The sequence below is a fragment of the Solanum dulcamara genome, chromosome 3 (assembly GCF_947179165.1).
Source record: "Solanum dulcamara chromosome 3, daSolDulc1.2, whole genome shotgun sequence".
NCBI lineage: Eukaryota > Viridiplantae > Streptophyta > Magnoliopsida > Solanales > Solanaceae > Solanum > Solanum dulcamara.
This window is the reverse complement of record NC_077239.1, coordinates 3,183,000-3,207,343: the sequence shown is the minus strand read 5'-3', so window position 1 is coordinate 3,207,343 and position 24,344 is coordinate 3,183,000. Positions and strand designations below refer to the sequence as shown.

Genomic DNA, 24,344 nt, shown 5'->3' with positions numbered 1-24,344 from the left:
GGGGTCTAGGGTCTCGAGCGGCTAAATTTATGGGAATTATCCTTCTAATTAGCATCAACATGCAATAGACCTACGATGCCTTACCTAACTTTATTTGACTAAAGGTCTCCTTGAGAATAATTTTTTGAATTCTCATAATTAATCATAATCATGATACAAGTTTAAGCATAACAATTTTATGGTTTGAGAAATTACAAATACCTTCCTTATTTACATTTGTTTATAACAAAACTTGATTTAAATGACAAAATTTTGTAATGTTCTTATATTGTTCTTTTATATTATGTTTTTTTAAACATGAATATCTCTCTAAATATCACTGACTGACTGGGGCGCTGCAATAACGTTCTTTCTAAATGTAGTTCTTGTGCACAGTGGCAGATCCAAAATTTTCAATAAGAGGGTCCAAAATATAAAAAAGTAAATACACAAAAGCCGAAGGGGGTTCAACATCTACTATATAATTACACATAATAAATAGTGTAATTTTTCACCAAAGAGGGTTCGAATGAATCCTCTAACATCATGCTGTCTCCGCCCCTGCTTGTACAAGCCATTTTGAGGAGCTTCAGAGTTCAGCCCATTTTCTAATCTCAAGGCAAAATTGGAATAGAAGGAACAAGATTATTCATGGGGGTTCTATGTAACATTCACATGTTATGTATGAGATCAACAAAAATGTGTACCTACCTACATGTAAGAACTATATACCCATAGCTTCAACAAATCCCCCAAACAATGACCACAATTGATTCAATTTCTATCAAAGTTCACTCCTCAGATTAATTGTAAGGTGGTTCAATGGAGGAAACCATTAGAGACTAGTTTAGGTGTAACGCAAATGGAGATTCTAAAGGCAATTCACGCCCCAACTCAGTTTTTTTTTTTTTTTGTATAACTAATTCAAAATTTGCTTCAATTTAAATTTGGGCTAAGTATACAAATGAACTATGGGCCTAAACATTTGACATGGAGCTAGCCATAGAAATTCAATGGAAAACTTACAGAAATCCCACTAGTTTAGGAGCTAATTACTTAGATACACTCTAGTTTGTAATATTACAAACCTTACCAGATTTTGATGCACTCAGATATGTCCAAATACATGTATTTCAGGATACATGGGATCAAAATTAGGTGTAATTTGTTCTAGATACTAATCTCGCCTGCCTCTCTCGCCTCCATCCCATCTTGCCCACCACTCTCCTATGTATTTGGTATCTTAGATACATGCGAATCACACCAGATACATACAGATATATATATATATCTAGTGTATTTCGCATGTATCTGGAATACATGACTATATCACTCGCCTCTCTCCCTATTTTTGTGTACCTAGTAGAAAAAATGCATGTATCTAGGTGTATATTCCTCAATATATGGTATGAAACTTTCGATCAGTGATAAGATATGTAATCATTTGAAAGTATAAATAGAATTTGTATATATGGTATAGATATATGTCTAATAAGGTAGTTTGACATTTAATAGTCAAAATATATTTATTTGTTATTACTATTATATATTTATTATACACTTCATATATGTATCTTTTATACAATATATGTATATATATAAACAGTGCCTGATATTTATATTTTTATCAATAGACTTTACGTACACACTATATTTACTTTTCATACAATATATATATACATATTAAATTGTATATTTATGCTTTTATGTTTTTATTGAGCCGAGGGTCTTTCGAAAACGGCCGTTCTACTTTGGTAGGAGTCGGTCTGCGTACACTTTATCCTCCCCACACCCCACGTTGTGGAATTTCACTGGATTGTTATTGTTGTATATATACATATTAAATTGTGCTTCTTAATTACATATAGTAAACAATTGGGAGTCGGGATGCTTATATTTTCCTACCTTTCATCTTTTTTTTTTAATTTATCAAACATTAGTTATTGAAACCCAAAATGTAAGTCGAAGAGAGAGAAGGAAGGAGGTGGCTGAAATAGGGGGCAAGGTCGTCATTGCAACCGGCATTGCCCCTATATACGACTATCATTATTGCGGTCAATTTCTACTATCAACCGTCTTCATCATACCATTATTAATTATCATCGCACATTTTTCAGTCGCCACCATCAACTACTAACATCGATCAACTCCATCATCATAATCACTACCAACTGAGCCACCAGCATCAAATATCAACATCACATACCACTAAAAACCATAACTACTGTCATTAGCAAATATAAATATTTCATATTTTAATAAATTTATATTTTTTCTAATTTTTAATTATTTTATAATTGAAATTATATATTTATTGTGTTTAAAAATAAATAAATTATACATATTCAAACGTTGAAAAACAAAGAATCTTAATCATTTAGTTTTCAGATCTAGAGACAACATCTTAATTATTCGGATGTGCGTTTAGAATAAGATAACTTAATTTTAATAAAAATAAATGGGGCCTTTAAAAATCCCTAGGACTTCGATCTAGTGGTAAAGAACGATACGTGATGTGTAGATTATGCGTCAAACATTTGGTTTAAAAGCTTTAAGATTTTAGTTTAGTGGTAAGAGAAATAAAATTAGTGCTCACTGATCACTTATTAGTCATGTGATTAAAAAATAGTCAATATCTGAAAATTTTCAATTCCAAGTTGAATTTCAAAGCGATGTTCTCGAGTTTCACATGTGGAATTCAAAACTCTATGATAATAGCTATTTTTCAATTATCACGATTGAAATTAGTTATTTGTGAATTTTACTCAAATAAGAATGTAACACATAATGCATTGATATGTTATATGCTAAAAGTCTGTTACCTAGATTCATGATATATTATATGGTAAAAATCTGATACCTAGTGAAGTTTTTTTGGTTATAGTAAAAGTCTTGTTAGGAAATTAAAAAATAGAATCGATGAACTTATGAAGGTCAAATATCTCAATGATCCAACTTCCATTAGTTAATTAAGAAGCATTTTTAGTTTTAACTAATGATTTCAACTAATTTGCATAATGGATTAGGGGGAAAGTTCGGTGTTTAGTTGTCAACTCATGGGAATAAATTTAATTAATCTCGACTTGACTCATTCATGCAAAAAATAATAATATTCTTGACATTGTTTGAAAAATATGTTCTGTTTAATTAATTGTAACAACAAATGGTAGTCAAAGGACTATAATACTAATAAGATTAGGTAATATGATATGATTTTTTAAATTAATTTCTAACTTGGTCCACCAATCATTCTTGTTCTAGCTGCCCCATTGATCACTTTTTTTGCTTTGTTTTACAAACTAATAAACTACCATGCTAGCTAATTGAACCACCACTCTTTTGCACCTTTAAAACAAAATAAAATGTGTTTAACTAAATTTTTTTTAAAAGCAAATATTTTTTTTAAAATTTCCATTATCAAAATTCGAGATAGTTAATAGTCTTGGTGAAGCCATAATTTTTATTAAGGGATTCAAAATATGAATAAGTAAACACACAAAGAACACGAAAATAGTTCAACATTTACTATATATATTAAAAAATAATTTTAGCCATGTATAAAAATATATCTTTTCGTCGAAGGGGATTCAGATGACCCCCTGGATCCTTACTAGCTCCGCCCCTCCTTAGTATAATTACACAACCGCCCTCCTTTCTAATAGAATTGAACAACCACTCTTCTTTCTCTTTTTAGCTAAATAAAATTAATCTCACCAAAATAAAAAATGAATTGATTTTAAAGATTCCACTATCAAATTCTAGATAGTATACTTAAAAGAATTAAACAACCAACCTCCTTGCTAGCTCCATTAGCCTAAAAATGATATTTTTTTCCCAATAATTTACTTTCATTTTAGCACTATATAAGGTCCATTCCACTTAATAATTATCATCACAAGCAAGCAAAATCATAGGCATTGAACAATCAAGAAAACAAAAACACCCCTACAAGTTTAATTTCATTGAAATCCTTGTTTTAGTTCTTTGATCAAAATGGATAAAAGTGAGTCAACCAAGATTGAAATGGGAGAGAGTAGCAAATTAGAAAGGAAATTAGGAAAAGCTCCACTTTTGGGATCACCATCTCATGCTATTTCATCAAGTGCTAATGTTGCAAATAAAAAAGTTGGTAATTACAAGAGAGGCATTTCTATTTTTGATTTAATCTTGAGAATTGCAGCTGTTGCTACTTCTATTGGTGCTGCTGTTGGCATGGCAACTGCTGGAGAAACTCTTCCTTTCTTCACTCAATTCTTTCAATTCGAAGCTGGCTATGACGATCTTCCTACTTTTACGTAAGTAACCTGTCTTATTTTCATGATTACAATTTCCACATCTTAGTGAGGCTAACATGTAAATATCCTTCATGTAAAGTGATGTACATAACTTAAATTTGTGTATATATAACACATATAGTATCATATATGACTCTATTAATGTAATGGCTATTTGTGCAAATATTTGCATGTATAGGCAAGATCCTAATGTTTAATTTTGTTGCACATATATTTTGCAGGTTCTTTGTGATAGCCATGTCAATAGTGGTTGCCTACCTAGTCCTCTCCATACCATTCTCTATAGTGTGCATCGCACGCTCTCATGTCGTTGCTCCAAGACTCCTCCTCATTATTTTCGACACAGTAAGAATTACTATCAAAATACTCCTTCGATTTTACTTTATCCGACTCTATCTTTTAATTAATTCATTTCAAAAATAAAATGGCGTACATCTATATTCTATTAATAAGAAATGAAATTTTTACCACCACACAAATGTTATGAGAACTACTAACACAATATCAATGTAACAAATCAAAACTATGTATTATAAACATCAATTTTTGATTAATGCTGTGCACATTTTTTTAGGCCATTGTCACATTGACAACATCAGCAGCAGGAGCTTCAGCAGCTATAGTGTACTTAGCCCACAATGGTAACGAAGATGCTAATTGGCTTGCATTTTGTAACCAATTTGGTGATTTTTGTCAAACAACTAGTGGAGCTGTGGTGGCTGCTTTTATCACAATTGTGATTTTGCTTATCTTGATTGTTTTGTCTGCTATTGCTCTTAAGAGACATTAATGACCCCCCCAAAAATTGTAATTTGTATTTCTTTGTTGTTAATTTTGTAATTGTCCTTTTGTTCAAGTGTTAATTTACTATGATGTTTTTATTATGTTCATTTTGGATGAGGGGGGAGTGTGTTTGTAATGTTGTGTTGGTGTTTGTAACTTTTCACTAAACAGGGAGAGGTAAAAAATGTAACATTACAATTAGTGAATTGTGAGAATTAATATTCTGATTTGTAATTTTCTTATGCTTGTTTCTTTTTGGTTTTCCATCCGGTGTTCGGTATCCACATTGGAGCCCAACTCAATTCGAATTCACGCCCACATAAAGTGCTTTCTAACAAAGATGACTCCGTACCCAGGAGACTCGAACCTGAAACCTCTGATTAATGATGAAGGCGTACTTATCACTCCACCCCAATCCTTATTCTTATACTTGTTTCCACCTATATTATAAACTAAGTTAATATGCTATTCCATTTTTAATTTTTTTATGATGTCTATGTAACTTGTTGCAAACACCTATTACTACACATATTCTCATGATATGCAATTTGTGATTTTTGAAAAACACTCTATTATTGTTTGATTATGTATTAGAATGATTTTTGTTTACTGACCAGCTTTTTAAGTGAAGTTTTGTTTTCCACTCACAATATTTTTAATTATTTCTCAAGTGAAATGCACATCAAAACACAATTTCAAGTCATAAATATTATTTTTCTACTACAAATATCGCTTGATTCATGTCCAAATGCCTATTTAATATTTGTAGAGTCAGTTTGGATTAACTTATTTTAAGTGTTTAAGTCAAAATAACTTTTAAGTACTTGTTTTTAAGCCAAAAAGATAAAATAAGTCAAAACTACCATGTAGAATTTCTAACTTATGACTTTTAACTTATAAGACAAAAATACGTTGTTCTCCCATCCAAATTATCTTTCAAAATCTTAAATGTCATATTGTCTACCTTCCAAGACCTTCAAGTGCTCCATTTTTGTGATCAAAGAGCTAATAGCTTGAATATGTGTACAGTGTACTTGAACTTCCTTGGGGTGAGGGTGGGGTGAGAAAAACACATTTGTGAGCCTCAAGCCTTCATTAAAAGCTCTTTCCAAGCTTCTAAAGTAGCGACTCAATAAAAACTCTTGAACATTTTTATTAGGCTGGGGTGCTTGCATCACTTTCACTTTTGTCATTTTCAATCAAATTTTATAAAATCCCGCTTAAGATAGGACAATAATGATAATAACATTTAAGACAATGAATTTATCATTCAATTACGAAATGTGAATAAGGTTGTTGAACAACACGTTTATGGGGCAGTGTTCACAACAAAATCGATGGACTAAAATAAAATATATTTAAAAACCCTTAAAAGTTCCATCAAATAATTCAAAAAAAAAACCTTAAATATACATCATGATAGTAAAATCTACCCTATACAAAAATACTATATATTAAGTAAAAATAGTAAAATAGTAAGCCTATATTCATCGAGTTTTGAACCTTGTGACACTTGTGTAGACAATAAAATTCGCGTCGAGAAAATAATAATCAAGAACGAAAAATATCGCAACAATCGTAGTATTTGATTTTTGAATATGAGTGTTACAATCTCTATGTATCCTCTGATTCGTCTTTTCAAATATAAATTCAAGGGCTCTTGAGCTTGATCTTGAATTTGGTTAAACTTGATGGATTTGATCTTGACTTGTTACTTTAATTCAAGGGCTTTTGGCTTGATCTTAAATCTTGTGGTTGATCTTGATTTGTTGATTTGATGATCTTGAACATCACTTGTTCTTGAATTTGACGATCTTGATCTTCACTTGTTGTTGAACTTGATCTTGACTTGTACTTGAATTCAAGGGCTTTTGGGTTTGTTCTTGAATCTGGTGGTCTTGATCTTGAGTTGTTCTTGAACTTGATCTTGAATTCTTGAACTTGTTGCTTGTAGAGAAATCTGCGGCGTTTGATCCACGAGATCTCTCTGACTTCTTGTTAGAAGTCTTTTCTGAATTATGAGGACCCCTATTTATAGTTGTAGAATAGAGAAATTGTGATAAGAACGATTTCCCTTCGGCCAATCAGATTTAAGTGACATGGTATAATGGGCTTTAGCGAATAGGGCCTGTCATTTTGACACATGACATGATGCTATTGGTTTATTTGTTTGACTTGGCATGACACGTAACTTGACACATGGTGCCAAGATGGGCCTCTAGGATGAGATGATATTGGACTTAGCTAAGTGGGCTCATCTTTGTAGCCCAAATCAAAGGAGTAGCCCAATAAAATTGGATTTTAATTAAATCCATATTTATTGAATATAAATAATTAATTCAATTATATTAATCCATAATATTTATTTGCAATAATATATCTTGAATTTAATATAATCCGAATCATTTTATAAATTTATTTTTTAATTAATTTTAAATGATTACAACTTGCCTTTGAAACTTCTCAATTAGAAAAATAAAACACAAAAAAACTTGTATGGATCAATCAAATGTGACAAAAATGGATAACTAATTAAAAGAAACTGAATTGAAATTAAAAAAAAGTAAATTTGTGAGAAAAAAATGATTTCTTTTTTTATAATAAAAGAAGAAATAGAATTAATGAGAAGATAAATATATTATTTAATTTAACAAAAGATTTTTAAAATTTATTTTATTAACTCACTCAATCCCGCCTCTATCAAATTTAATTTAAAAGATTACAAAATTTCAAAATATTTATATTTATATTATATAAATATAAATTATATATTACTAATACAATAGTATTATTACTTCATATATTTTGGGCTAAAGCAAGGGTTTCACCTGCCTTACCATAATTTGAAAATTTGTTCACTGAACACAGAGCTCTAAAACCCCTCTATTTGTGTAGCAGAGATGTGGCCGAGTGCAGAAGGAGGGCCACCGGAGGTCACTCTCGAAACTTCCATGGGTTCTCTTACACTTGAGGTACTCTTATTATTCTCCTTTTTGTTAATTTTGAAGTGGGGTTTTTGCATAATGATGATAAAGTTGAAAATTTTAATTTGCTTAGATGTATTACAAGCAAGCTCCAAGAACTTGCCGGAATTTCATAGAGCTTGCTCGAAGAGGCTACTATGATAATGTCAAGTTTCACAGAATCATTAAGGTTTTTTTTTTCCTCATCATTTTTAGGGCTCATTTGGTTGGGAAACAAGTTATCCCGGGATTAGTTATCCTTTATCACTCGTACCTGAGCCATTAGATTGTTGTGCTTTTGGATCTTTTTTTGGTATTGTTTTATCATTTTCGTGTTTTTTTTTCCATTTGGGTATAGGATTTTATTGTGCAAGGTGGAGATCCAACTGGTACAGGAAGAGGCGGAGAATCTATCTATGGGTATGTAGATGTTGTAAATAGTATTATATGTGTATGTATGTACTTCAAATTGCATTTGATATCCTATGTGATATAGAAGAAGGCAGGCGAAGTACCACATTATAATTAATTTAATTCTTGTTGGAGAAATAGATAATATAGCTAGAGCTTGTTGGAGAGCAAGTTAAGTGGAAACCAATCTAGAGCCCGTTTGGATGGGCTTAAAAAAAGTAACTTTTATGTACGAAGTGCTTTTAGAACTTTGAAGTGCTGAAAGTTATTTTTATAAATAAGCAGTTGAGTGTTTGGATAAAAGTGCTTATGATGTGAATTTTAGGGTTAAAAGAATAAAAAAAGATAGTTTGAGAATTTAGTTATAATATAAGGGATATAAAAGTAATTTCCATGGTCAAAGAAAATGACTTTAAGCACTTTGGAAAAAAAAAGTTAGGAATTCTAACTTTTCATTTTTGACTGACTTTAAGAACTTTATGGCTTAAAGTCAGCATTAGACAAACACGTCCAAAAGCTAAAAAAGAGCTTTAAGTTGGTTTTGACCAACTTAAAGCCAATCCAAACGGGCTCCTAGTTAGTTTTAGGGATCAAACATTTGTCTCCTAAAAAATAGGAGCTTCTCTTTGCTCTATTTAAAAGACGCTAAGAAGTAATGCAAGTTTATCTTTAATGGCTTTACCCTACCTCTCTTGTTTCATTTGTACTTTCTACTACTCGCTCAATTTCAATTTTGTTTGTCTTACTTTTCTTTTTAGTTCGTTTCTAAAAGTATGACTCTTTCATTTTTTGAGAACTCTTTAATTCTAGATTTGCACATGACATGTTTAAGACCAAAACACTAAGATGATGTTTTAAAATTTAACAAAAGTGTACAAAGCTCTGTTCTAATCTACATGGTATCTACATCATTTATAAATGTCATGCTTCATCATAAAGCTAGGGAAAAAATACATTTGTGTTTAAGGCAATGTATGTTGCTAGGTTTACCTTTGAAAATTCTATTGTATCTTTCGGTCCAAATTGTCCACCAAATGACCATGGGAATAGTGCCCTAAAAGCCTGTGTGTAGGTTTGAAAGTGAAAGATTGCATTGCTCCGGGAGATCAAGAGCAATGGAGTCATTTTCAGACACAATACAAGACCTTGGGTAGTTGGGTTGGTTGACTTGCCATTACAGGCAACACAATTCTCTGAGATGAAAACTCTCAACAAGTGTCAAGAATAGATATGTTTGTATTTCACCAGAATGGAGTGACTTTTAGAGCAGTGAGGCAAATTGCTTTGCTAAAGGTGATTACAGCCCACAAACCTATATTGATGAAAAGCGGGGACTAGTCCTTCACCCTCCTAATTTTAGTTTGAGAACATTTGGTTAGAGGCAGACAACTTCGTTGATAAATTAAAGATCTGGTGGCAGGGCTACAATTTTAATGGGCTTACAAAAATTAAAAAGTCTGAAGAAGGATATCACCATTTGGAACAAGGATGAATTCGTAAAATTGGAGAGCAGAAAATCAAAGGCATTAAATGACCCATTGATAGTAGAGAAGACCAGTGTCGGAAGGAAACTGAGCACCAATGAGGCAGAGTTGATGCCTATTTTGAAACCTAAAATCCAGCAAGTAGCTAGAGGAGACATCATGGAGGCAAAAGTTTGGTGCTTATGGCCAAGGGAAAGGGGCTGAAATACCACTTATTTTCAGAAGATTGCCAATTCAAACAAAAGATAGAATCGTATGGATAGACTCTTGGTGGGGAATGAGATCATAAAAGATGAGGAGGTGGTGAAAAAAAAGACTTTGGAGTATTTGTAGAATAAGTACACTGAAATAGAACCATGGAAACCATCAAGAAGTTTTGAAGGAATAGCCTCCATCACTGAAGAGTAAAGCAACGATATGGAAGCTATTTTTGAAGGAGAAGAAGTCTTAACATCCACAACATAAAGTGCCCCTGGGCCTGATGGCCGATGGGTATGCCATGATATTTTATTAGAAATCTTGGGATTTCATCAAGTCAGACTTGCTAGCAGCTATGCATCACTACCATCAACTTTATTGGATGGTAAAGTCTTGCAATGCATCATTCATAGCACTTATTCCCAAGAAGAAAGGAGCAATGAAGCTAAGCTGATTGGCAACACTAACAAGGTTGTTGCAAGGTCATAGCAGAAAGATCGAAGAAAGTGGTAGGGAAGTTGGTCAACAGAATGGCTTCATTCAAGGGAGGCTAATTACAAATGCTTCTCTAATAGCTAATGAGGTCCTAGACTAAGCCAGGAGACCCTCTTTCTCCTTTCCTGTTCATACTAGTATTGAAGGGGCTTAGCAAAATGCTAGATAAAGCTACAGAGATGTAGTGGATAAATGGATTTGATGGAAGGAGGGACAGGGCAATCAATATTTCCCATATGCTATAGCCTATAGGCATATGACACTGATTTTCTGCGGGGCTGACAGAAATCGGGTCCTCTATTTAAGCCTAACTCTATTGACTTTTGAAGCTATTTCAGGTCTCCACATAAACATGCTCAAAAGTGCAATCTACCCTAGTAATGAGGTGCAAAATCTAGAAGAACTATCAGTCATTTTGGGGTGTATCATTCAAACACTCCTAACTACTTATTTGGGTGTTCCACTTGGAACTAAGTACAAAGCAGAATGCATTTGGAGTGGGCTCACTGAGAAATTTGAAAAGAGACTAGCTTCATGGCTTTGAAATTTGATGCACTATCTATCCATGGGATGTATACTAGCTTTGATCAACAGTGTGCTGTACAACATCCCAACTTATAGTTTGTCTCTCCATCCCGTTGCAATCAAGGTCTTGAAACAACTTGACATAATTAGGTGGAATTCCCATGGGAAAGAAACAATAGTGAACACAAGTTTCACCTATTCAAGTGGGACAAAGTCATATTGCCAAAGAAGATAGGGGGTCTAGGCATCAAAGACTTAACGTCAAAGTTTATGGAAGAAAGTCATAATCGACAAACATGGTACCTGAATCACTTGAGATCAAAGATTTCAAGAGATCCATATGGTGTTGAATTTTGGAAAAATATATGCAAGATATGGGAAGAGTTCTCACAGTTTCATTATCTTGTAGTAGGCAGTGGACAAAGAATCAGATTTTAGAAGGACAATTAGCTTGGGAATTCTCCTCTAATGTCCAACTACTCGACATTTTTCAGATAGCCAGTGAATTACACTCAACAGTTCATTAGAATAGGGAATGGAATTCGTGGAACATAGTCTTGAGAAGAAACTTACAAGATTGGGAGTTACAGGTGATCGCCAGTCTGCTTGCCGCAATTCACAATGTCACCATCAATTTCCTAGTCCCAGGTCACTTCCAATAGGGAGTACAAATAAGAAGGAATTTTCGGTAAAAGTTGTCTACAAAATGCTAGGTCTACAGAATACAATTTGGAAAATCAAATTACCCCCCAAGATAAGTTGCTTCAGTTAGACTACCCAACATGGAACATGTTTGATACAAAATAACCTAAATGCAAATAGATGTGCTTGAGGGCTTCAAAATCTCACAATCACTTTTTTCTATAATGCAGTGACATCAAATCTATGGTGCATGTTCATATCATCTTTTGGGACCTGATGGATGATGCCACAAAATATGAAGGATTGCCTTTCAAAGTTGGATCAATTGGAAAGTTTATAGCCTCATCAAGATAATTTGGAAGATGATACCAATTGTCATTTTTTGGAATATATGGAATGAGAGGAATAAAAAGTGCTTTGATGGGATATCAATTACTTACCGCATGATATGGAACTTGGGCCTAACCAGTGTTATTAAAGGCGAAAAGCACAAAAAAGCTCTAAGGTCCATTGGGGCTTTAAGTGCAGAGCAAAAATAAAGTGAGTTTAATGAAAAAAGGCGCAAAGGGAGAAAAAATACAAATATATATGTTTAGTCCAAGACCAATAATTATAAACATGAATGACAAATATATGACCAAGAAATTGGAAAAAAAGAGGCTCATTGGCAAGGAAAAGTTTGCCTTAGAACCTTGATTACCACACTGAAGCGCACAAAAAGCAAGGCAAAGAGCTCAACCCGTTTTGAGCCTCGCTTTAGGGCTTAAGCGCGCCTTTGACAACACTGGGCCTAACACAACCTCAAAAGCTAGCTTGTAAGGGAAGAGTTGCCCAAGTCCATATAAGAAGATCAAAGGACCCATCCCTCACCAATGTGCGAGACTTAACATCTACTAATTATAAGCTAGATGTCTTATGCAGCTGTATAGTTGGGCTTATTTGTTTCATATAAGACTATATGACTCCCCAAATACCTTTTTGAATCCTTGACTTTTGTTTGAAGATTGTAATGGAGCTACTTAGTCTTTTTATCAAAATTTACTACTGCTCACTCTTCTTTTGTCCTCCATCATAATTCACCAAGATCAGTTGTGGAATCTTGTAAATTTTTCACATTTGAAGATTGTAATGACTTCAAGTGATTCCTTTTAATAGAAGAATAATGTTATTTTATGCTATCATTAACTTTCACTTTATTAAAAAATCCATAACTCTTCTCTCTTATTAAGAGAGTTACAAATGGATTTATAACTCCAATTATTCGTGAACTTGGTAAGTTATGGATCATCCTATCATGGGTGTACAATATTCAAACAAAATCAATGTGAAATAGAAAGATAACTTATTCCCTAATCAACTACCTAATGCTTCCGCACCCTACCTGAATTACTAATATGGCCCATTTCTAGAGAAGTCAAAAATGCTTATTTTTATGAAAAAATTGTTTATTTTAGAAAGTTGAGGTGTTTGATCAAGTTTTTTAGAAAAAATAAGTGTTTGAATAGTAGCCAGAATTTTTCTCAGAAGAGGAAAAAAGAAGCTTTGCTCGGAAGCACTTTCTGAAACCTTGGGCAAGCACAAATTCTCTCTAATATTTGTAAATGTGCTTTTAAAGTTTATTAGCCAAACATTCACATAAGCTGATACTTTACAAGTATTTTTTTCGATTAGCATTTCTAGTATAAAATACTTTTCAAAATAAGTTGATTTTGGTAGTTTGGCCAAATAGACTATAGATCTTATATTTATATGCAAGTGTTTCAATCCGAGTTGATGTTTCGATAGGACAAGTTGTTAGTGCAAATAAATTCAAGCCACACTTTAATACGCCTAAATCATGGTAGACCAATCAATTCCAAAGTTAAAAAATTTCAAAAAAGGATTAGAGTTACTTATCAAGATAAACATAATGTGAAGGTAGGCGTGCGTCGAGAGGCCCAAGATATAATAATTCATTGAACCTCGTTATGATATGTTCATCTAGATGAAAATGAAGAGATCTCAAATAGTTGTATCTGTAAGAAAAAGATGGGATCAGAAAGATGTTGACTACGTTTTTGCCTGTGAGGTTGTCGAAATAGTGCACTAAGACGAATATCTTGAACCACCATGTGTCGAGGATTACAGAAAGAAATGATTGGTGAATGATAAAGGACAATTCATGCGTTGATAGAAACGTTACCAATTTCAAAAAAAAATAATCAAGTGTTGATAGAAAGTAGAACTATAATGTATTGATAGATTATGCTTGGATTTGTAATCAAATTTCCCAAACATTGCACTTTATGCGATGCTTCATTTGAATTATTTGGAAATAAGCCCATCAAAAAATCAAGATATATAATGCCTATAATAGCCAGGGTTATTTAAAGTACATTGGCTTCTTTTACTTGGTTGCTGAGCATTCCTTAATGTGAGTGTACAATTGTTCTTTAGATGAATGATAAAATATAGAAGGGAAGAGGATTAAAACTCGATCAAATATAGCTTTGCCTTGAAATTCATTAGCAAGTTTTAGTTCTCTAGAAATTCACTAGAATTTTTTAAGCACCATGTTTAAATATCTTAGAGGAACGAAGGGGATATGAATTTATCTTATTAATCAATCCAATTCACCACTAATTGGTTACACATAGGAAGATTTTTTGTTCGATCCACATGAAACTTGATCTCTGATAGGCTATTTATTCACATATGGTGGCACAACCAATCATGGCATTTTACAAATCAAACATGGTAATTAATTCTTCAAATCATGCCGAAATAACTGAACAAAACATATTTCACCAAAACAATTTCACTCATTAAATTCAAAAGAAACGGTGAATAGTTGTTCAACAAATTCGTTTAAGTGATAATGCAATAAGTGATAGTTGTTCTCCGAGGCATTGACAACTTCAACATTTGATAAGCCACTAAGTACATAATTGCAATATGTGTCATCTCCGAAACAATTGATGTTTCATCAATGGGATTAGATTACATGTTAGTGCTCTCTTTTCCTTGATCAAGGTTTTGTTCTAATGGAATTTTCCTTAACCATGAAGTCACTTCTTGCAAAGGATAATACCACTAAGCCATAGCTTCTTTCTCTTAGGGATTGTTTGGTAGGATGTATAAGAATATTGTTGAATAGGATGTGTATTAGTAATGCTGGTATTTAGTCATGTTAACAACTCAACATCAGTTATGCTGAGATTATTCTCATGCATTGTTTGGTTTGGTGTATTAAAAATAATATTCATAGTATAATTTCCAAAAAAAACTTATTTGTTTACAAAAATGTCCTCCACAAAAATGGTGGAAAGGACTTGGAAAAGGTTTTGCGAGACAATTGTGTCTTTAATCATGCTAATGCATCCATTAAAACTCCTTGCATCGCTAATACCATGCCATGTATTAGCTATACACAACATAATATCAAATTGAGGGGTTGTTTGGTAGAATGCATTAGCAAAATAATGCATGCATTAGCTTTGTGTATTATTAGTACCATGTTTGGTACACTTTTTAAATTTATGTATAAACATTAGTTATACACTCTGTGTATTGAGGTGTGTACTACTAATACATGGAAATCAATGAAATTAGTAATGCAAGGGGTTTTAATGCATGCATTAGCATGGTTAAAGACACAATTGCCCTCAATGTTTTTTTTTACATCTTTTCCACCATATTTGTGGAGGGTATCTTTATAAATAACTATCTTTAAATTAACAATGCATGCTAATTTTAATACACCAAACCAAACTATAAATAAGAAACAAACTCTCATATTTAATGCAGGCATTACTAATACAACATTACTAATGCAAGCTTTACTAACAAACTCTATTTAACATTATTTTTATACACCCTACCAAACGACCCACGAGTGCAGAGGCGGATCCATGATTTGGACTTTCCGGGTGCCAGGGGTGGGGCGGATAAGAGGGTACCGAGGGGGTTCACCCGAAAACCCTTGGCAAAAAGTTACACAGCATATATAAGATATTTTTTTAAATTTTCTTATATATATATATAGATAGATAGATAGATATTTGAACCTTTTGATCATAAGATTAGAGGTTGACTTAGTAGTTGAGGGGAAATTCAAAATTTACCTTGAGGTTTGAAGTTCAAATCTCAAGCACTACATTTTTGTTTTTCGAACCCCTTTAGAGAGAAATCAATTGACAAAAGATGAACAATAATAAGGTGATAGCTTTTATATCAAGAACAATGTTTTTTTTTAAAATCTAATAATAGAGAAGGGAACTTGTGTCTTTAAGTTAAATGAATAACTCGTAAGAAATAAAAAAAAGTCAGATTAATAAATTAAATAAGTCAATAGTAAATGTTAATTGAAATTAATTACTGAAATTAGAAAGAAAAAGAAAGAGAAAATAAGGTTTTAAACCTTGCCAGCAGAGAGTTGCTGTCTATTTGATGCAGCAAGTTAAAATTTAAAAATAATGCTGTCAGCAAGGTTCGATCTCGCATCTGGAGGGAGGAAAGTGTCGTCCTTCGCCACTGGCACCCTGGTGTCTTTTATTTCTCCGGGTGGCAGTTATATTATTTATCTATATCTTATCTATATATACCTATATATACATAAGATTTCGATCGAAGCTTGCGGGTGCCGTGGCACCCTCACCAGCCTTACTAGATCCGCCTCTGCCATAGTGTATAACTAATGCTTCCAATAGTTATATATAGGTTAAAAATGTGTTTTAAACAAGGTATTAGTAATACACAAAGTTAATGCATGCATTATTTTTTAATGCATCCTACCAAATGACCCCTTAAAGTGTTATTATTCCGGCAGTTGCACTAACAACCTGGAGTATCTTTATTTATTTTATAAATCAATGTTTCTACATATGAATTGTCAATTGTGAAAAGTAGTTATATAATTTTCTAAGTTTCTTAAAATTTTAAAAAGGAGAAACAAAATGAACTGAATGGGTGATCTCACGTGACTAGAGTTTGCGCTGAAGTAGCATGCCAAATACATAGTTATTTTGCTGCTGACATACATCTGTTAAATGTATAATAAAACCGTTTCTATTGTCAAATAAATGTAAATTATAGGGCTAGTTATCTGTTCAAGGTTTCTGCAAATAGCCGTAACATATTTTACCACATGCTTAAGCTGTTGCCGTTCTGCATCTAGTTTGTTATCTTCAGCGCCTTTGAAGAAGATACATCATTTACAAAGGACTAATGGTGAAGAGTTAATTGGGGCATCTAATAGTAGTGTCAATTACTGTTATTAATTATCATTTATAGTCATACTTAAACTTGTCTGTCTGACATTGTGAAGAACAAGATCGTCTTTTTGCATACTTGGCCTTTGAGTGACTTCTTTAGTTAACCTTGCAGCCAGAAGTTTGACGACGAGATAAACCCACAGCTAAAGCATACAGGAGCAGGTATCATATCCATGGCTAATGCTGGACCAAATACAAATGGAAGTCAATTCTTCATCACCTTGGCACCTGCACAGTCACTTGATGGTAAGTACACATATCTAGGTTGTTTTCTATCAATTTGTATGAATAGGCTTTTTGTTGTTGAATCAGCTGGCTGTAGTGCATGTGCTAATTTATTTTTGGTTCCTGTATATCAAACAGTAGAACTATAACTTTTAATTGAACATGAAGCTAGATAAGGAACTATTTAAATGGTGAGAAAAAGGTGTTTCAAAATTCAGATGAATCCCCATGTCAACATGTCTGAGCTAAGTGCATGGATGACTGTCATCCATGTATGTGAGGATACTCTTCCATGATGAGATGCTTGTCGATCTCTTCCATGATGAGATGCTTGTCGATCTCTTTTGGTTTCTACTGAGGATGATGAATTCATACCAAAGCAAGCTGGAGGAAGAAATCTTTTCTCCTTTCCTAGATTATGTCTTAAAATTTATGAGCTACCATATCAAGACTGCCTTAAAATATTAGGTACATGATTCCAAGATCAATTCTTGTGATGGCACTCTCATTTTTACAGTGATAGAAAATATTCTTAAGACCTTGGTTATGCTGAATCTAATACTCTTGCCCCAGCTCTGTTGATGTGTCCCTATAATCCGCAATTAGCATAAACATGGCTAGTAACAGTTGTGATCTCTTCTTTGTTTGTAGTTTGTTCTTATGATGTACTGTTTAAGCGCAATGTTAGCTGATGATTTTTTGGTCATGTGACTTTAGGGAAACATACTATTTTTGGAAGAGTTTGTCGGGGAATGGAAATTGTCAAGAGACTTGGCAGTGTACAGACTGATAATACTGACAGGTATTGTGCTTCCCTGTAACATTTGTGTTTACATTAGAATGAGAACAAATGTCATGCTACAGCTTTGCAAAAAATGTTCTGGTAAACTTGTCCTTCTCTGTGTATGTTTGAATGCAGGAAAAACTCATTTGTGCATTTAACGTTTATTAGTCCCATCTTTAATCGTACTATTGAGTATGAAAGCTCTAATTCTTGTTCCATTTGACACCTATGCAGACCAATCCATGATGTGAGGATATTGAGGACTACTGTCAAAGATTGATGTTCTGCATCTTCAAAAAACAATTGTTGTATGAGCTAGACATCCATGGGATGGTATAGTGTTTTAATTTTTGTCATCACAACTAAGATCCATTATATCTTCTGCTTTTTAAGTGTAAAACTGATCTAGGTCTATATGTGGGGATGTGGATACTAATTTTGTGCTAGTAAAACCAAAATGATACTAATTTACTATTTTGTGTCATTGGCACTTTTCAACTCTCTTTTGATATCAAGAACACTTTTGTTAACTATCCATTCAAATCCAGAAGTAGTTTAGGGGTAGGTAACATAGTTAAGGTGTTGCAAAATGCAAATCAATCAATGTTTAAAGTTCTTTTATTTCTGATGTTTTCTCCTTCTTTTCGATTGAATGGTGCATGTAAACACTTTGTTTTAAAAGGCTTTTTTGGGACTCGTTCAGGGCTTGCTCGGGGAAGGAGACCTGCAAATCGCCCCGAGGTTCTTTTGTGGGGCTTAATTTTGTGAGGCTTTATGCCCCAAACATACGACTGTGCGTCCTAAACACATGTAATGCTTAATGCTTAGACATTTTAGACCTTGCCATGACTGAAGTTTTTTTTTTTTTTTTATAATGTGTGTGTTTCGGGATCTTGAAACATGAATTCATGATTATCAAATTTCAACTCGAGGTCCTTTATTATTTCATCAAATCAGTGGACTTCCAAACAAGTCCACAACAAAAACAACAAAAATCGGATATTCCCAAAGGTGCTTCTTTTTTCCCTTAACCCTTCCACCTCTCTGAAAATGTTTCCCCTTGTGACTCCCAACAGTGGATTTCTCCTCCTCCTCCTCCTTTGGTTGATAAATATCCTCCATTGTTGATCTTCTCGTGCTGTCAAGATCAGCTTTCAAAGGTGTGTTTCCTTTTTGTTTTCTGACTATCTTCTTCATTTCTTTTCTAAGCTTATTCTTCTTGAAGATTATCAAAGCTTTCAGTGTATAACATATGAATTTTTTTGAGAAACTATTGTCGGTCTCCATTTGTCTTGAAATTTGAAGGGTCCATCCCAAATAGCCCGGCTTTGCCATGATTGACGCAGTTTTTATTTTGTTTGTGCTTTGAGGTTTTGAAACACGAAATCATGATTATCGGAGTTTTCAGTGTGTGCGCACATAGATTTTTCAAAAACTCGTCATCAAACTCAGTGGCGAAGCCAGAATTTTCACATAGGAGGTTCAAAATCTGAAGAAGTAAACACATGAACTAGTTGAAAGGGGTTCGACACCTATTATATATACATAAAAAATAATTTTAATCATGTATAAATAGTATAATTTTCTGTCGAACTTTCTGATTTCATGCTAGCTCTGCTCTTGATCAAATTTGGAGGGTACATCCCAAATGATCTAGGTTTTGCCTTGACTTGTGTAGTTATGTTTCTCATGTTTTGGGGTGTAGAAATACAAAATTATGATTATCGGACTTTTAGCATGTATTAGAAGATGTGTTTTGAAAATTTGTCGTCAAACTCTGTTGGCTCTAAAATTCGGAGGGTCCATCTCAAACGTCCTCTACTTCGCCATGGCTGATTATTTTTTTCAAGTTTCAGGATTCTAAACAGCGAATTATCAAAGTTTTTGGTGTGTATCAACAATTTTTTTTTGAAAGATTGTCGTTGAACTCGATTTGCTTTGAAATTTGGATGGTTCATCCCAAATGATCTTGACTTCATCACGACTCAAGGTCTCCTAGAATGGTAAATCTTTGATTATCAAAGCTTTCACAGTGAATTAGGACATGAATTTTCCAAATAATCATCGTTAAACTTCATTTGCTCTGAAATTTGAAGGGATACATTGCTTTTTTGGAGTTTATAGGTCTCAAAATAAGAATACAGAATTATCTCGACATTTTGTGTGTGTAAGTCCATTTATTTTTCGGAAAATATCGACTAGAAGCCAGTTCATCAAAATATTCATGGGCTAACACATACGAAAAATGAGAAAATCGTCTAATTCCGCTAGTGCTGCCCCGAGGCTACACGTATTGATTTTTCGGGTACTTACAAAGGGTCTTGTATAGGTTTCGTAAAAATATTAACTGAAAGCCAGTTCATCAAAATATTCATGGCTAACACAAATGAAGAATAAGAAAATCGGCTAATTCCGCTTGTGCGACTTCTAAATGCTATGAATGCACCGTGATTGTGTCGAGGCTACACGTGTTGATCCCCTAGGTACTTACAAAGGGTCCCATATAGGTTTCAGAAAAAATATGACCAAAGTCGGTTCACCAAAATATTCATGGGCTAACACACATGAAAAATAATAAAATTATCTAATTCCGCTTGTGCGACTTCTAAATGCTATGAATGCACCGTGATTGTGTCGAGGCTACACGTGTTGATCCCCTAGGTAGTTACAGAGGGTCTCATATAGGTTTCGAATTTTTTTTGACCAGAAGCCAATTCACCAAAATATTCATGAGCTAATACATATGAAAAATGAGAAAATCGTCTAATTTCACTTGTGTGGCCTCTAAATACTACTAATGCACCGTGAATAATGTAGAAGATACACGTACTGATCATCAAGGTAATTAGAGAGGGCCCCATTTAGGTTTCAAAAAAAATTAAACTGAAATCAATTCACCAAAATACTCATTGCTAACTCACACAAAAATGAGAAAATAACCTATATCTGCTTATGTAACCCTAAATGCTATGAATGCACTGTAGATCGTTCAGAGACTGCACGTACTGATCCCTCGGGAACTTACGGAGGGTCCTATTTAGTTTTCAAATTTTTTTTACTAGAAGTCAGTTCACCAAAATATTCATGACTAACACACAAGACAAATGAGTAAATCGTCTAATTCCGCTTATATTGCCCCTAAATGTTATGAATGCGCCATAGATCGTGCAAAGGCTACATATACTAATTCCTCGGGTACTTACGAAGGGTCCCATATAAGTTCCGAAAAAACTTTGATCGAAAGTCAGTTCACCAGAATATTCATGGGCTAACACACACGAAAAATGAGAAAATAGCCTAATTTCGCTTGTACGACACCTAAATGTTATGAATACGTCGTGAATCGTGCCAGAGCTACACGTACTGATCCCCTGGATACTTAGAGAGAGTCCTATATAGGTTTCAAAAAAATAATTATCCAAAAGCGATGTCACAAAGTATTTATAAGCTAACACACACGAAAAATGAGAAAATTATCTAAACCCGCCTCCGTTTCCCCTAAATGCTATGAATATGCCGTAGATCGTGGAGAGGTACACGTAGTGATCCGCTGGGTAATTACAGAGGGTCGCATATAGGTTCTGAAAAAAGTTTCACCGAAAGCCACCAAAAGATTTATAGGCTAACAAACACGAAAATGAAAAAAAAATCTAATTCCGCTTGTGCGACCCCTAAATTCTATGAATACGTCGTGAATCGTGCCAAGGCTACACGTACTGATCCTTCGGGTAATTAAAGAGGGTCCCATATAGATTTCAAAAAAAAATTGTTCGAAAGCTAGTTCACATAAATGAGAAAATTGCTTAATTTTGCTTGTGCGCTTCCAAGATTCTATGAATGCACCGTGGATAATACCGAGAATACACGTACTGATGCCCTAGTACTTATAGAGGGTCCCATATAGGTTTCAAAAAAATTTGATCGAAAGCTAATTTAAGAAAATATTTATGGCTAACACACGCGAAAAATGAGAAAATTGCCTAACTCCGCTTGTGCGATCCCTAAATGCTACAAATAGGTCGTAGATCATGCCGAGGCTACACGTACTGATCGCCGAGTACTTACAAAGGGTCCCATATATGTTTCAAAAAAAGTTTGACTAAAAGTCAGTTGACCAAAATATTAATGGGCTAACATACACGAAAAATAAGAAAATCGCCTAATTCCACTTGCGCAGCCCTAAATGCTATGAATGCGCCGTAAACCATTCCGAGCTACAGGAAGTGATCCCCTATGTACATATGAAGGGTTCCATGTATATTCTATAAAAAAAATTGACTCAATGTCAGTTCACTTAAATATTCATGGGCTAACACGCATCAAAAATGAAAAAATTGCCTAATTTCGCTTGTGCGCCTAAATGCTATGAATTCATTGTGGATCGTGCCGAGGAAACACGTAATGATCCCCAGGGTACATATGAAGGGTCCCATATAGGTTGCGGAGAAAAATTGATCGAAAGTTAGTTCACCAAAATATTTATGGGCTAACATACACGAAAAATGAGAAAACTATCTATTCCACTTGTACGGCCCCTAAATAATATTAATGCATCGTAAATCATGTCGAGACTACACGTATTAATCTCCCAGGTATTTACGAAGGGTCACATATAGTTTGCGAAAAAATTGATCGAAAGCCAGTTAATCAAAATATTAATGGGCTAACACACACGAAAAATGAAGAAATTGCCTAATTTCGCTTATGTGTCCCTTAAATGCTATGAATGTACTGTGGATCGTACCGTGGCCACACATACTTATCACCCGGGTACTTACAGTGGGTCCCATATATGTTTCAAAAAAATTGACAAGAAATTATTTTACCAAAATATTCATTAGTAAACACACACGAAAAATGAGAAAGTCGCTTAATTCCGCTTGTGCGGCCCCTAAATATTATGAATGAGCCATGGATCGTGTCGAATCTACACGTACTGATCGCTCAGGATACTTACGCAGAGTCCAATATAAGTTCTAGAAAAAATTTGACCAGATGTCAATTCACCAAAATATTCATGCGTTAACACACAAGAAAAATGAGAAAATCACCTAATTTCGCTTGTGCGACCCCTTAAATCAATGAATGCACCGTGTTGACACTACACATAATGGTCCTTCGGATACTTGCGGAGTGACCATATAGGATGAGGAAAATAATTGACCAAAAGTGAGTTAAAACACACGAAAAATTAGAAAATTACCTAATTTAGCTCATGCGGCCCCTAAGTGCTATAAATGCGTTGTGGATCGTGTCGAGGCTACACATACTGATCCCGTGGGTAGTTACAGAAAGGCATATAGGTTGTGGAAAAACTTAATCGCCAGTCAGTTCGACAAAATATTAATGCGCTAACAAACACGACAAATAAAAAATTCGTTTGATTCCATTTATGCGCCTCTTAAATAGTATGAATGTGCTGTGGATTATGCCGAGGCAACGCGTACTAATCCCCCGGATACATACGGAGGGTCCTATATAGGTTCCAAAAAAAGATTGACCAAAGTCATTTCACCAAAATATTAATGGGCTAACACAAAAAATGAGAAAATTATCTAATTTTGCTTGTATGACCCCTAAATACTATGAATGCGTCGGGATCGTGCTTAGGCTACATGTATTGATCCCCTAGGTATTTACAGTGGGTCCCACATAGCTTTCGAAAAAAATTAATCGGAAGACAGTTACCAAAATATTCATTGGCTAACACACATGAAAAATAAGAAAATTTCCTAATTACGCTTTTACGGCCCTAAATGCTATGAATGCCTCGTAAATTGTGCATAGGATACACGTACTGATGCCTAGGGTACTTATGGAGGGTCCCATATAAGTTTCAGAAATTTTTTGACTGAAAGTCAGTTCACCAAAATATTTATAGGCTAACGTACTCAAAAAATAAGAAAATTGTATAATTCGGCTTGGTTGGCTCCTAAATATTGTGAATCGTCGTGGATCGTGTCGAAGCTACACGTACTTATCCATCGAGTAATTAAGGATGGTCACATATAGGTTTTGGAAAAAAAATTAGAGTAAGCCAGATCACCAAAATATTCATTGGCTAACATACACGAAAAATGAGAAAATCGCCTAATTATGCTTGTGCGGCTCCTAAATGCAATGAATGCATCGTGTATCGTGTCGAGGCTACACGAATTAATCCCCAGGGTAATTACGGAGGGTCCCATATTGTTTTGGGGAAAAAAATTAACCACAAGCAAGTTCACCAAAATATTAATGGGCTAACACACATGAAAAATAAGAAAATCGCCTAATTTCGTTTGTGCGATCCTAACTGCTATGAATGC

At 34.0% G+C, this 24,344-nt stretch overlaps 2 protein-coding genes across 3 annotated transcripts; both read left to right on the top strand.

The window, feature by feature from the left end:
• The first annotated feature begins 3,886 nt into the window (after nucleotides 1-3,886).
• On the top strand, nucleotides 3,887-5,236 carry LOC129881448 (casparian strip membrane protein 1-like). Its single transcript, XM_055955653.1, has 3 exons — nucleotides 3,887-4,274; nucleotides 4,496-4,619; nucleotides 4,849-5,236. The coding sequence occupies exons 1-3, from the start codon at nucleotides 3,973-3,975 to the stop codon at nucleotides 5,062-5,064; spliced, it is 642 nt and encodes a 213-aa protein (XP_055811628.1). The 5' UTR covers nucleotides 3,887-3,972; the 3' UTR covers nucleotides 5,065-5,236.
• A 2,630-nt stretch (nucleotides 5,237-7,866) lies between these two features.
• On the top strand, nucleotides 7,867-18,842 carry LOC129882176 (peptidyl-prolyl cis-trans isomerase CYP18-2). 2 transcript variants are annotated; one of them, XR_008765719.1, is made up of 7 exons: nucleotides 7,867-8,029; nucleotides 8,115-8,210; nucleotides 8,379-8,440; nucleotides 17,140-17,273; nucleotides 17,970-18,054; nucleotides 18,271-18,369; nucleotides 18,740-18,842. XR_008765719.1 is itself a non-coding variant. In XM_055956355.1 (6 exons), the coding sequence occupies exons 1-6, from the start codon at nucleotides 7,958-7,960 to the stop codon at nucleotides 18,314-18,316; spliced, it is 495 nt and encodes a 164-aa protein (XP_055812330.1). In that variant the 5' UTR covers nucleotides 7,867-7,957; the 3' UTR covers nucleotides 18,317-18,503. The 2 variants fall into 2 exon arrangements, 1 of the variants encoding a protein (XP_055812330.1); XM_055956355.1 differs by lacking the exon at nucleotides 18,740-18,842 and having other exon boundaries at nucleotides 18,271-18,503.
• The last annotated feature ends 5,502 nt before the right edge of the window (nucleotides 18,843-24,344 follow it).

Excerpts from the sequence above, each read along its gene's own strand:
- LOC129881448 (XM_055955653.1), top strand. The coding sequence starts at position 3,973 with ATGGATAAAAGTGAGTCAACCAAGATTGAAATGGGAGAGAGTAGCAAA. Across the intron at positions 4,275-4,495 it reads GACGATCTTCCTACTTTTAC|GTTCTTTGTGATAGCCATGT; the intron begins GTAAGTAACCTG and ends TATATTTTGCAG. Across the intron at positions 4,620-4,848 it reads TCCTCATTATTTTCGACACA|GCCATTGTCACATTGACAAC; the intron begins GTAAGAATTACT and ends ACATTTTTTTAG.
- LOC129882176 (XM_055956355.1), top strand. The coding sequence starts at position 7,958 with ATGTGGCCGAGTGCAGAAGGAGGGCCACCGGAGGTCACTCTCGAAACT. Across the intron at positions 8,030-8,114 it reads TGGGTTCTCTTACACTTGAG|ATGTATTACAAGCAAGCTCC; the intron begins GTACTCTTATTA and ends TAATTTGCTTAG. Across the intron at positions 8,441-17,139 it reads GGCGGAGAATCTATCTATGG|CCAGAAGTTTGACGACGAGA; the intron begins GTATGTAGATGT and ends TTAACCTTGCAG.